Source organism: Alligator mississippiensis, chromosome 2, assembly GCF_030867095.1.
Source record: "Alligator mississippiensis isolate rAllMis1 chromosome 2, rAllMis1, whole genome shotgun sequence".
NCBI classification, from domain to species: domain Eukaryota; kingdom Metazoa; phylum Chordata; order Crocodylia; family Alligatoridae; genus Alligator; species Alligator mississippiensis.
In genome coordinates, this window is record NC_081825.1 from 19,648,697 (window position 1) to 19,662,908 (window position 14,212).

A 14,212-nucleotide genomic window follows, 5' to 3' on the forward strand; every position below is an offset into this window, starting at 1 on the left:
CAACCGGGATGGGGGGGGTCCCCCAGTGGCCAATCAGTGACCCCAGAAGCGCAGGGGACAAACTGGAAGTGCTGCCAGCAAAACTGGAAGTGCCACCGGCACTTCTCGGGGAGGGGGGGGGGAAGCATCAACTGGTGCTCCCCACTCTCCGGCCTGTGAGGGCCAATTTCAGGGGGAGCACGTGCCCCTCCACTACACATTGCCTATGTTCTTATGTATGCCTCCTTTCTTTATCTGATTTATCTCTTACTAGTAATTTAGTTGTAGTGAGTACACTTAAATGAGTAACATTGGCTTACCTGGAGGATAAGCCACACCTGCCCAGCTGTGAACCTTGAGAGGAATGGCACTGAGAGAAGCTGCAGAGCTGGCTGTATATTCTCTTGCAGTGCTACTGTCTCTGTCTTGGAGCTGAAAAACTTATAGCCAAAAAGGAGGAAGCACTTCCCACCAGAAACACTCTACCGACCCAAACCTAGTCTATTTGCTCAGCCCCTTATCCAAGACCACCCCCAAACCAACAGCAGCGTATCCCCATCCATAACCCACCTGCCATCATAATCACTCCTTATTGCCAAAACAACAATCTTTTGTGACTGCAAAGAATTGTGGGATTGAGCATGTAATGAAGCTGTGGATAGTTTATGGGCCCTAGAAACAAAAACTTGAGAAACTGCAATAAAAGTACTCCAAGCTGCCAATTCTAAAATAAGAGAATAGGTATGCTTTTGTGAGATGAATCTACCCCCTGTGGCTCTTTTAAATTTAAAATGAGTTTCATATCATTTTCATACGCACTGTGCAAATGATAAATTATGTACTTCAAAGCAATGTGAATTTGAATATGCAAACAGTAGAAGTCCATTATTAACTGGGAGACATAGAATTACCATACCTGAAAATAAAACATAGATTAAAAAAATGAAGACTTTTACAGTCCACAGACTATATGCTGTTTACAAAGGTATTGACACATGATCCTTCCTAGCTCTGATACCCCCTTTGACTTGCAACGATTCATATGTGTTGCCTCAGAACACTTGGAGGTCAAAATAAAAAAAAGTATCAAATCCTTTTTTTTATTACAAGGCTCCACTTACAGTAATCAATTAAATTTAGTAATCAATTAAATTACTAAATTGTAATTTCTACCCATTGTACAAGACTGCTATTTTCAAAGCTCTACCGCAAGTATAATGTGCAAGTGTGAGATTGGCATGTTGTAGAGATTAATAAATGGATTTGGGCTAAGCAATGGCAATTTGACAAACTACTTGCAATTCTTTACAAGTTAAAACTTAATTTGTGTAGTTTTGAACAGAATGGTTCGCAGACCTGTGTATATTAAGATGCTTTCATTTGAATCGCTTTTCACTGTGAAAAGAAGACATTGAGACATCATGCAATATTGATTCAGTGTAAAATGATAACACCAATGTGCTTTCTGAATGCTAAGTTGTCCCTCCCTTTCTCTCCTCCCCTGCACACACACACATTAGCAGAACAAAGTTCTCGGTTCACATCAGGGTATCTGTCACTTTGATATAAGTTCTGTATGCAGTTTAGCAAAATACATTTAGTAAAATTGCTGTATCCCAACTTCTCATTTTGATTCTACCTCGTGTGCAACTGAAGTAATTTTGTGAAGTTGTATGGTAGTATTCAGAACACAAAACAATGTCTTTTGATTTGCATTTCATACTATTTTTTTCTTTTTCACATGGATGCATAGAACTACCCAATAATTTGCATATCAATGGAATATTTTTGCAAAACCAAACCAAGGTTTGGCACAATCTTTGAAAATAACAAGCCTAATTGATTCCTACTGCTGGTATAATGCTACTGACTACTGTGGAATTACACTGGGGTTAAACTTTGGCCAATACATTTAACAGAACTGGAATTCAAGTGGCAACTCTAACTTAATTATATACAGTACCATGACGACTTGAAGGGGTCTTTTATTGAGCAGAACACTTAACAAGCTCTTATTAAATACTTATTAACCCTGTGTGAAATGGATTGCAAAAGGAATGAAAAGTACATACATGAGGGCACGCACACATGCGTGCGCGCGCACACACACGCACGCACACACACACACACACACAGAGTAAATGATAAAGGAAGAAAAATAATTAACACTAAAAACCACCACAAATATCTGAGGTATAAAAATTGTATTTATATTACAATGAAAAAATGATACAACACAATACTTTCAGTGTGTGCTACAGAATGTAGCAAGCACCATGTACGTGTTTACAAATGAAACTTTACAGTATCATACATCTTACAGGCTATGAAGCGCTCCTTTTTGGATGTATATTCCAATGGCTCTGGCACAGAATGTACCGAGTACGCCCCTAGAATTCGACCAGTAAAGCATCCTCCTCAGCAGACGTGCCTCTTTCACATATTTCATGTTTGGCCAAGTATTGCCAATTAAGAATTCCTATTGCACAGACCCTTTAAACCACATACATTGTGTGAAACCACATTTTACAATTCTATTACTCATGCAAAGTGAAAAGAGGAAGTCTTGAAGTTAGTCTGCCTTCACTGTGGTTTGCTACCAGGCTATACTACAGGTGTACTTGGGTTACCAGGAGTCTTTGCTTGGATTCATTTCTAAAATTGGCAGCCACAATGATTACATGGTTTTTAATAGTCCTTATTAATACGTGGACGTACGCATAGGCTTAAAGATCACACTTTCATTTTAATAGTTACATAATACACCTATATTAGATGTTTCTTTTGCAGCAATCAGATAGGAATATTGCCTTTTATTCACTAAACACACTGACTCATGTTCTTTGTTAGTGGAACACAATTCAAGTCCAATGAATCTGCTCCATTTGTTTTACAGTGATGCAGTGCTCCTTTAAAAAACAAACAAACCAGAAACCTAATGGCTCAATAGTCTTTTCACCCAACTTTGGATAGTGCATTATTAATTAAATATTTAGACACATTCATCTTTATTATTTGTATTTTTGTAACACATGGAACAATGGCCTTCTAATGAAGAAGAATTATGAAGTTTGATTTTCAGGCATTACCTTATTTACATATTCATACAAAAATGTATGATATTTAATATTTTTGTTCAGAGACTGTGCTGGCAGGGTCAAAAACATTTAAATGATTTTAATTTCCTTATAGAAATGACCTTTGAGTGGAAAAAACCTGATAAAGCTAATTAATCAAATTAACATGCTAGAAAAGTCAAATGATAACTCTTTGCACCCATGTACACTGTTGTAAACCCTTAGAAAAGAGCTGGCCAATAGATTCCACAGCTTTGGTATAGGGCACAAGCACACACTTGTAGACTGAACTCATATGCACAGAATCTCTTTATGATGTTTTGAACTTCCACATCTCATTAGTTTGGTATTTTAACATCATATGCCAAAATACATTGTGTTGATAGAAGAGAATTGGTGAGAAGAGAATTGAAAAATTGTAAATGCTTTATCAATCCAAATAATTTTTATTTGTACTATTGGGATTGTTCTAAACTAGCTGTTGGCAAAAAAAATGTAAGTTGTAACTGCTACATCTGCTCCAATACCCACTAGCCAGGGGGTCTTTTCTTTATTTAATCAGAGTTTGATAAGCCCTGAATAAAAACCTTAAAATAAAGAATTAAGACGTTAGGTTGAAGCCTGGCTGCAAATACCAGATGTAACTTTGTAGCGTTGTTATTTTTTGGTCCATTCCTGCACTCTGGCAAAACTGGCACTGCAATCAGCTTGATTTTTACACAGGGAAATAAGAGGGGCCAGTTCTTGAATGGGATTGTGCATGTCAAGGAGCTCACCTTACTGATAGTACTTCCTAAAAAAGGGAAGATGAAACGGTAAGTCTTCCATGTGCTTGCAGAAGCATTGCTGGAGAGGGGGAGAATGGGAACAAGGGAATGTGCATCTTCCCCCCACAAATTTAGTGGGGGATCCTGTAGAAAAAAAATAAATGCAACTTAGAGCTGCTTTGACTCTTCTGTGGCTCCATTGAGGCTGTAGCTGATGAAGTCCTCAGAGTATATGACTGAACTGGAGGGAGAAGGTCACAAAACCAGTGGAGACACAGCTCTTACTGGGACCTGCAAGTTCTGATGGCAGAACTTCACCATTGCTCCATAAGAGAGATCAAACCTCCGCAAGGAGAGCTTCATGGCAACTCCCTCCCTCCACAGTTCCCTCCCAGAAAGGGGAGAACCAGCCCTGTATTCTTGTACACGTCAAACCCTTTCATGTTTCTTAACTGCAGAAAGAAAAAAGTTTAAAAGTAACTGACAAAAAAGTTACATTTTCTAATTTAAAAACACTGTCATTACACGAAATGATAGTTCAGTTGGAGTTACTCCAAGAAAGTGATTATTCAATCAGGTTGTTTTGCAGTACTGTTTGGACCACAGCTCTAACAACTAAGCACACGCAGTGAAAAAGATCCACCTTTAAAATGAATGAAAAACCAGAAAACTAAATTCATCCCTAGTAGCTAAGCAACAAGGCAATATAATTAACAACACTGCACTGGTGCTGGATGGGACAATGACTAACGTTTTGAAATGGAATATTAAGACCCCAACTTTTCACACTGAAGTTAGTAGAAGCAGCATATGGCATTTAGCACTTTGCTATGGAAATTATACTACTTGGACTAGTGGCCTGATCCTACCTATTTCTTACTCAAGCAAGTAATACTTAAAACAACTGTGCCATTGCCTTCAGGGAGACTCCCTTGGTTAGGAGGGATTAGCAGAAATGGGTTCTATGTCTGACAGTTGTCATAGTCAATCAGGTTTTAAGACAAACATTAAATGAGAAAAATACCTTTTTTCTTGGTCTTCGTAATGGTTACCATAGTAATAACTAAAAGTAAAAACAAATAAACCCTTTTCATTTCTACTCAGATTATTGGAGTAATTTTTATTGAAAATATAAGATCTACAAAGCCATGGATACCCAGTGTGGAAGAACTCATTAAGTTAGCACATTCATCTTTCAAAGGAGAATTCCAGATCAACAACAGTGTTCAATTTAAAATCTCTACTCTCCTTCTATGAGTTTCAATTTTTTTTATTAGGAGGTTCTGTGCAAGAGCTGCTTGTCATGAAAAGAAACACTTTACAATTCATGAATGTGTTCATTATAGAATAAATGAACAGCAACAATATTACTAGCCTTTTTTTCCTGTTAACAGTCATGTGTTAAAGTAAACTCTTAATTTTTCCATGATTTGGAAATTAGTTACATATGCACCAAAGGAGCTAGTAGTTTCTGCTGCTTGTCAGCTACACACAATGAGTATATTGCTGTGTGCTTTCCCCAACAATGAGGATTTTAGTAATATGCAAGGTGTGTATAACATAATACCAAAACCTGCATCACAGAAAAGGATAAATGTTTTCTTTTTCAGCTGCCAGAGTTTATAACCTTAGGCTCTGCCCCAGAGCCGAAGTAGGGGTAGCCATACATCAGGTTATGTAACTTAGAAGTATTCATTTTCCTTGTTGGCAAGTTCCAAGCAGTAAGCAAGAGTGCAAACAAGGATTGTAAGCTGCCACAAATGTATTCATATTTCTACTCTGTGTTGTAAGAGCCAAAGGGAGGACACGTATGTCAAATGTTAAAAGAACAACCAAATCTTTGTTTTGATCACTATGGTCAGTGTGTCATGAGGTTTTTATATCTGAATGCTAAAAATGGCACCACAGGTAGACATCCTCTAGCATTATACAGTACGGTTCTATTTCCATAGCCATTTAATGCTGGTCTCACAGAGACCCTGACTTTGTAAGGTAACAAAACAGAGAGCTGGGTGCTGAAGAATCAAGGAGGGCCTGTAGCAAGATCATGAACCCTCTCACCAAAATCTAATTTCATAATTTCACTTAAAACCTCACAGAACTGGATGCAAGAGGATTAAGACACAGATACACCTCCCAGTCCTTCATTTGTAACAAGATCATTCAAATAGAGGTCCTTAAAGAAACAAAGCTGAGTTGTCCTTTAAACAATGAAAAAGGAGAGGCATACATAAAATGGTCACCAAGGCACAATATAACGAAGGTGAAGAGTCCCTGAGACTCTGGTCTGGGTCTGTACCATTCCCCTCCCTATACAAGTAAATGAGAACATTTAGGAAAATATAATACAAAATCTCTTACAGGAAATATAGACTACACTTGCTAAAATCACTTCTCTAAAAGTGTTTATAGCCTTTTTCTTTTTTTTAATCTTTTTTTTTCTTTTTTTTTTTTAAAAGACCTTCTTTAAACAGATAATGTAAAGACTGGTCCATTTTTTCTTACCCAGCAAGCCAAGCTCTAATGACTTCACTAAGCTGAAGTTGTATTAGAATACATCTCCATAGTATTGCTACAATTTGGGTAAATATGTTCTGAACAGCTTGATGAGTACTAAATAAACTTTGCTGTTTTACAGCATACATTTTATTTTTTTGCATTTTTTAAAGAATACAAAATGCAATTATAGTGTGCAAAAAAAAAAAAAAAAGAAGAAAAAAGAAAAAATGATTAATTATCTTCTAGCTGAATACTGTAATTTTAAGCCATGCCTTCCATAAAAATGTATTGGCAGCTGTAAATAGGGAAAAAAAATACAAGCAAACAGTAATTTTATTTCCTTGCAGGGAAGATTAACTATCAAAATCTGAATCAGTTGCACTCTGTAATTTGTCAAATGAACAAAATGAAACGAAACACTGACATGTCATCCATTCCATGATAACAGGTCAGAACTGCCACTTTGACTTCTAGTAGCCCTGCTAAAATGGAGAGAATGGTTGGCTGCTGGTTGGATGTCAAACACATAAAGCAAAAGAAAGTTGAGTTCATCCCACATGAAGTCATTGTTAGAGCTGGCTTTTTTCCCTGTTTTGAAGTACAGTAGTGACTTGTCAATGACCTTCTTCAAAAGATCATTTGAGATTTGAAGATTTTTCCATCTAAATCTCTCAAAACACAGCTGCTTAAAAGAATTTATATAGTCTACAGGCTGCTATGAAGCATTCATAATTTCTTTATGAAAAAAACCCAGAAAAAGTAGTCGAATTTTTGTAGTTTTGAATCACTAACACATGATAGTTTCCATTATTTTTTTCTGACATCTGAAAACGGTCTCCACAAAATAATCGTCTTAAACTTCCTTATCTCGTCATTTGCTTCCAATCGTTTGAATTTCATACTTCTTGAATGGAATGATATGATTTTTTGTTTGTTTTGTTTAAATTTGCAGTAGGGCTACATCAAGCTAGCTTTAAGTCACAACTGTACCTAACCACAGTTCTCTGCAACAAAACCATGATTTACAATATCTAATATTGTGGTTACAGTGCAGGGAACCGTGGGTAAGAAACCTCCATTTCAGAGTATTGTGGTTGGGGTTTCCCGGAAGAGTGGCAGTTGACACCTCTGGAATTTTCTTATAAGTGCTTCAGTTAGATAGATGGTCCTGAGTTGAGCTGGTAACTCAGGCACTAGGAGAGCCTGGCATTAAGTCTGCGGGAATGTGTATAGCCACCATCGCTTGAACCGCTTTGCAAACTGTAGTGGTCTTCAGCATCGCTGGCACTCCCAATACTGTCCATTTCACCAGGTGTAAATTCCATTCCTTCAATGTCTACTTCTAAACAAAACACAAAAAGGCAACATTTTCAGAAATGCACAGTTACCTTGGGTCCATGTTGCAGGTGTAAGTTAAGACTAACACACTAGCGCATGGTTCAAACCGCATTTCATTTTCCTTTAAAAAATATATATATTTCTTTAAAAATTCAGTGAATTCCTGAGAAAAATACAAGATTGATACCCCCAGGAATTAAAATCTCATTTTTATCCACAGGACAAATACAACATGATACCAGTAAAGGTTCTAGATTTGTGTCCAAAGCCTGATGTGCAGATACCAGGGTGAAGACTAAAACAAGGAGCTTAATTCCCATGGACATTTCAATACTAGCAGTCTTTACTGACACTGTTTAGCAGAAGTGCTAGTTAGTGGTAACTGTGGTGCAGCCATGAGTCCACTAAGAGTTGGAATGAGACCAATAGCTCATTTCTCACTGGCCGAAAGCCATCAAATGGTAAGGTTTCAAGCCATTAAAACTCAGAGTGGATACAAACTGGTGATGAGAGCTGAAAAGCTCTTTATCGCTTAACTAATGATTTGAACCATGCAGCCCAGACTTGTAATAACATGCATCATCCTACGCAGAATTGTCAAGCGTTTTCAGGTCTGAATAATCCTTTACATAAAAAAACCTGATTAAAACAGAGGATATAAGCCCACTTTACCAATCCATCACAGAAAGAACTCTAGACACGTATAGTTCAACTTAAAATAAAAAATCCTGTCACAAGCAAGACAAAACTCCAAACTGGCCTTCAAAAAAAACTTTTAAAAAAACGAAGCAATTATTAATCCCACAAATTTCAAGATTGTAACGCTTTTTGGTTCAGTAAAACTGTTCATGATTTCTTCTGCTTTCCCTCCCCCTTTTCCTTCTTTCATTCTGCCATTATGACAGGGGAAAGGGAGATGGGAGAGGAGGAAAAATCATAAATGAAATTGCATAATTTTTAGGCTTCTAAGCTCCTCAGAAAAGAAATGAAATATCATGAGTTTCTGATTTAGGAAAAGGCTATTTTTCAATAGAAAACTTTTTTGAAAATGTCTCTTTATACCTAGAGAGCCAACATGAAACAAGCAGCACCAAGAGCCTTGCTGCCAAATACAAAAAAAACTCTCTCAGTAAGGAGCCAGATTCTGATATTGCTGCTCACAAGGAGCAGCAAGTTCTTTCACAACCATCCTGTTCTTTACCATGGGGCCACCTGGTCAGCTAATCTTCCTGATTACACATATTAGATTCTGGTCTCAAGGGCTCAATCTTGCTCCCAGCAAAGTCAATGGTAAAACTGCTACTGCCTTTAAAAGTGGCAGGATTGGGTCCAAGGCACTAGTACGGTACAGAGCCACGTAAAACAAAGTTAATGCCTGTAGTTATTTAATGGAAGTATGTGTTTAAATTGTGATTTGAGTTCATAAGAACAGGAAGCAAAACAATATATGGCTGGCCATCCTTAACTCACTGCTAGACAGACTGGAAATTGTCTGCAAAAAGGATGCAAGTACCTCTTAAGAAAATGAGCACTGTTTATATTTTTCATTTATATTCTGCCAGTCAAAAAATATGGCAGAACAACCAATACGCAGTTAAATATCTATTACAAGCTATCATCCCCTTGCTGCAGTTGTATCATTTCCATTAGCAGGAGTGTGAAATTAGCAATCAGAAAGTGATAAGGCCTACATTTTATTGTTAAAATCAGGGCAGAGAGGAGCGTATGTTATTATTCACAAAGGAAGGGACTTGCTCCTCCCATAGCTCTCACACTGCTGTGGGGTTCACATTCTGGTGGTTACACAGCCCCATGCGCTGCCTTGTAGAAACTGATGAATGAGCTACTAGGATCCTTAGCCAGATCCTCAGAGGGTGAAAACCAGGGTCGGCCCATTGATTTTAATAACTGCACAATGATTTATAGCAGTAAGGACCTTACTTGTGCTTTAAAAGCTATAGACTACATCAGTTGAAAAAATGTGATGCAGTCAATGATTTATTTTGTAATATATTTCCTAATAATTTAACTGGACCTTACAATGATCTATCACATTGCAGTACATTTATTTTTTAATACTTGAACCTATTACTGATTTACCATTAACCCCAAGGACCAGATTGCACACTACTTGCATGAAATGATGCCTCATTATTTGATTAATTCTGTCAACTTCAAAGACAACGCTATTTCATTTGACCAAGGACAGCAAAAACTCAGCCCAACTGTTCCTGAAGCCAGGGGCACCTCTTACTGGATTACCTTGTTCCGAATCAGTGGATATTGTTGATCCCATGCTGTCAGTGCGGATGCGTTCCATGCCCTGCATGGAGAGCTGTTCCAATCTGCGTTTGAGGTAGCGGTGTTCCCGCTGTAGTTGTTCTTTGATATTTAGAGCTTTTCGGTCCTGTTCTTCCAATTTCTTGGGGGGGAGAAAATAAACAACAAATTAAGCCAGAAACATGGACCGATTTTAAAACAAAAGCAACTTATTTCAAATACTCTGTCTTTCATAAACATGTTAATATATCATCTGACACCATCCAGTGGTTATGGGACATCTATATTAAGCAGATCAATGGCCATTGTCAATATGAAAAGAGCCAGCTGAGACCACCTGCCAGAAACAAGTGTGGAAGGACAGACTGAAAAAGACCTCCACCCTACATTGCAGACTCTTGCAAAGACTGAAAATGTACCACCCCTGCAGATGTGGACCACATGCTGAAGTTCTTGTGCAACAATCTTACAACTCTGTACTAATGCAATTACTATGTGCAGGGGTCCTGCCTCTCCTCCTACCATAGCGTCTCATGGAAATTTCCCAGTTACTTTACCCCAAACAAATGGGGTAACTGAGTAATTATGGTTAATTGAATAATTGAATGGTTAACTGAATAATTTAGACTGCTTCAACCTACCAAAATTATATATTTATGTAGCTACCATGCGTGGGGTCCTGTATTGTATTGTAACTCTCTTGAACCATGTAAAGAGTCATTTTCTCGCTAAATATGTGAATGCACAGTAGGGCAAATACTCTTGTGATGCAATTTCATGGATTTCAGTAAAGTTATAACTTTTTAGAGCAGCAGTTAGTTTTGCCAGTAATAAAGCTCACAGCGTAGGCTGTATTATTTCAAAACAGTGGTGCCAGTGGTAAGGATTTTTCAAAGTAAGACTCAATTACTGTTCCATTATTGCTGGGAGAATATTTAAAATCATTCTACCAGGCAATAATAAAAGAAAAGTGCCATCTTGGATAAATATGTAAAATGAAGGAAAACCAGCTTGCAGTCAAAATGTAATGCTTGCTTAGGTGAAAGAGTGTTCTAGTAATTGATTTTAAAACCAAGAGGGACTAGCATGATCATTTAGTCTGACCTCCTGCAAAGCAGAAGCCCTGGAAGTTTTACTGCTTCAGGTTCTGCATTAATTAGGCAATAATGCAGTATCACCACCATGGAAATGGTTTGCTTAATGGAGAATTTTATCTGTGCGTTGTACATTGTATTTGCTGTACCTAAACATTTCTTGGGTAAGTATTGCTTGTACACTTGTCACAAAAATGGAAGGGGCCACATCAATGACCTCATAAGCACTATATTGCCAACGGTCCATCTAAAATTTCCCTTAGTAATTTTAATAAGAGAAACGAATGATCACTTAGCAGTTAAAACAAAATAATGTATGGAGCGCTGCTAGTAGAGATGACTGTGTATCTTTTTTTTTAGGCCTATACTTAAAATTTATCATTAAGTCACCTATGGTCATTTATGGACAACAACAACAAAAGATGCACAAAGCAAAACTTTTCATATGTACACATGAAAACCACAGATTCCTCGAGGATCAGGTCCACTGTCAAAAACCAGTCAGTCATTCTGTTGGCTAGTTCATCTAGAATACTACAGGAACTAGCACTAAGCACTTCTATAAGCAAGGCCAAATTCCCCCATTTAACTGCACTTACATGACTAACAGACTTCAAGAAATTTATTAGGAACGATCATGGCTGTTGAACGTACCACAGCCTGATTTTTTTGAGAGGAGACTGTTGCACACAAGTAAACAGCAAACCAGAACTGAATGGCTGTGTCTACACATGCAATTAACTCAAAGTAGGCTTACTGCACAGTAAAAATACTGTGCAGTAAGCCTCCTGGGGAGCATGTCTACATGTGCTCCCTCTTGGGAGCAGATCTGCTTGCAATGGGAGCAACCCAGAGAGGGCTGCTCCCACCATGCTCAGGGCCAGGAGCTGCTTGCTGCTGGGGCAGGGGGAAATTGTCCCAGGCAGGCTCCCAGCTTAAAGCCCACTCTGGCAGCAGGCACCTCCTGGGGCAGGGAGCAATCTCTCGCCCCTGCTGCCCAGCTGGCCTGGAGCAAATTTGCTCCTGGTCAGCCATCTACTCATGCATTAATGGGCAGTAATTACTCCACAGCTAATTTGCTACCTGCATATGCAGGCAGAATATTAACAGCAGAATAGACCAGTTTACTGTTCCGTAAGCATCTGCCCATGTAGATGGTGACACTTATTGCACAGTAAATTGGTCTACCGTGCAGTAAAATATCTCATGTAAATACGCCCAATGATTCCAAGATCCTGTTGCTTCAGTGCTGCTACCATAACATTGATGCATTTACCTTTTGAAGGAAGGAGTGATCTGCTTTACTGAGCTTAGGCATTTACGTGAACTAGCTGTATTAGCATATTAAGGCTTGCCCAAGACCAGGCACTATTTGAATTTGTATTGGCCAGAAATGCACCAAGTTCCAACAGGAAGAGGCGTTAGCCCACACACACCTATTGATTTATCCAACCAATCAAGCCCAGCTGATTAGATTTCCTTATTCTCTATTCACCAGCTGTTATTTTTCTACCTAATACTCAGCCTCTAAAAATATTTTGGCCTTTAACTCTTCATTCACACACAAAGTCTACAGCAGCAATTCCAACCCCAGGTCGTGACCCAGATGAGGGCCACGGGAGCAATGCTGACAGCACCACACATAAAAGACAAGGCGCACCCCATGCCAGGAGCTCTCCTGCCCCTGCCCTCGCCGCTGGGTCACCACCACCACTGCACTCCACTCCCAGCAGTGGGTCGTGGAAAAAAAAGGTTGGGAACCACTGGTCTAGAGACTCTGTCTAGTTCTTCAGCACAAGTTTGAGTCTCGGGGAGGGAGGTGACATGGTCAGTTTCAGCTGAGATGACTCTTCTGCCTTAGAAATAGTTAAGGGAGGCACAGGTGTGACCTGACAATGCACCTAGAGTAGCAGGCCCTGTCTTCAGAGTGCCGGCAATCTGAAATGCCTCTAGTCCTGCTGGAGAGAAACAGTTAAGTAACAGGATGCTCAAGCTACATCTTAATAAATAAATAAATAAAAGAACCTCTAGGGTTTTGGACCACCAGTGACCATCAGGTCCAGATGGATCAGGGAGCAGAACAGAAAAAGGCAATCTATCCCTAGCTTTGTTACTGGCCTGAATGAGAGTCAAGGGCTCACCTCACCTCCGGCAGGCCTGGATGAGCTCCATCCGAGGGTGCTGAAGGCACTGGCTGACATCACTGCAGAGCCACTGGCGGGAATATCTGAACACTCATGGCACACGGGCCAGGTCCCAGAGGACTGGAAAAGGGCCATTGTGGTCCCCATTTTCAAGAAGGGGAGGAAGGAGGACCCGGGCAACTATAGGCCAGTCAGTCTCACCTCCATCCTTGGCAAAGTCTTTGAAAAAATTATCAAGGCTCACATTTGCGAGAGCCCGGCAGGGCAAATTATGCTGAGGGGAAACCAGCACGGGTTCATAGCAGGCAGATCGTGCCTGACTAATCTAGTCTCTTTTTATGACCAGGTTACAAAACACCTGGACGCAGGAGTAGGAGTTGACGTCGTTTACTTAGACTTCAGGAAGGCCTTCGATACGGTATCCCACCCCATACCAGTGAACAAGTTAAGAGGCTGTGACTTGGATGACTGCATGGTCCAGTGGGTGGCCAATTGGCTAGAGGGTTGCACCCAGAGAGTGGTAGTGGATGGGTCGGTATTGACCTGGAAGGGTGTGGGCAGTGGGGTCCCGCAGGGCTCGGTCCTTGGACCGATACTCTTCAATGTCTTCATCAGCGATTGGACAAGGGAGTGAAGTGTACTCTGTCCAAGTCTGCGGATGACACAAAGCTGTGGGGAGAAGTGGACACGCCGGAGGGCAGGGAACAACTACAAGCAGACCTGGACAGGTTGGACATATGGGTAGAAAACAACAGAATGCAATTCAACAAGGAGAAATGCAAAGTGCTGCACCTAGGGAGGAAAAATGTGCACACCTACTGCCTAGGAAATGACCTGCTTGGAGGCACGGAAGCGGAAAGGGATCTTGGAGTCCTAGTGGACTCCAAGATGAACATGAGTCATCAGTGTGACGAAGTCATCAGAAAAGCTAACGGCACTTTATCGTGCATCAGCAGATGCATGATGAACAGAACCAAGGATGTGATAATTCCCCTCTATCGGGCACTGGTCAGACCGCAGTTGGAGTACTGCGT

General features: G+C 39.8%; 1 protein-coding gene across 2 annotated transcripts in view; it reads right to left on the reverse strand.

Moving 5' to 3' along the window:
* Nucleotides 1–2,168: 2,168 nt before the first annotated feature.
* Nucleotides 2,169–14,212, reverse strand: part of MXD4 (MAX dimerization protein 4) — a 53,806-nt gene continuing 41,762 nt past the window's right edge. For both annotated transcript variants that reach the window (XM_006259272.4, XM_006259271.4), the window contains exons 5-6: nt 9,923–10,082; nt 2,169–7,664 (exon numbers count right to left, since the gene is read on the reverse strand). In XM_006259272.4, the coding sequence (XP_006259334.1) occupies nt 7,516–7,664; nt 9,923–10,082 (309 nt within the window). In that variant the 3' untranslated portion in view covers nt 2,169–7,515. The remainder of the gene's footprint in view (nt 7,665–9,922; nt 10,083–14,212) is intronic.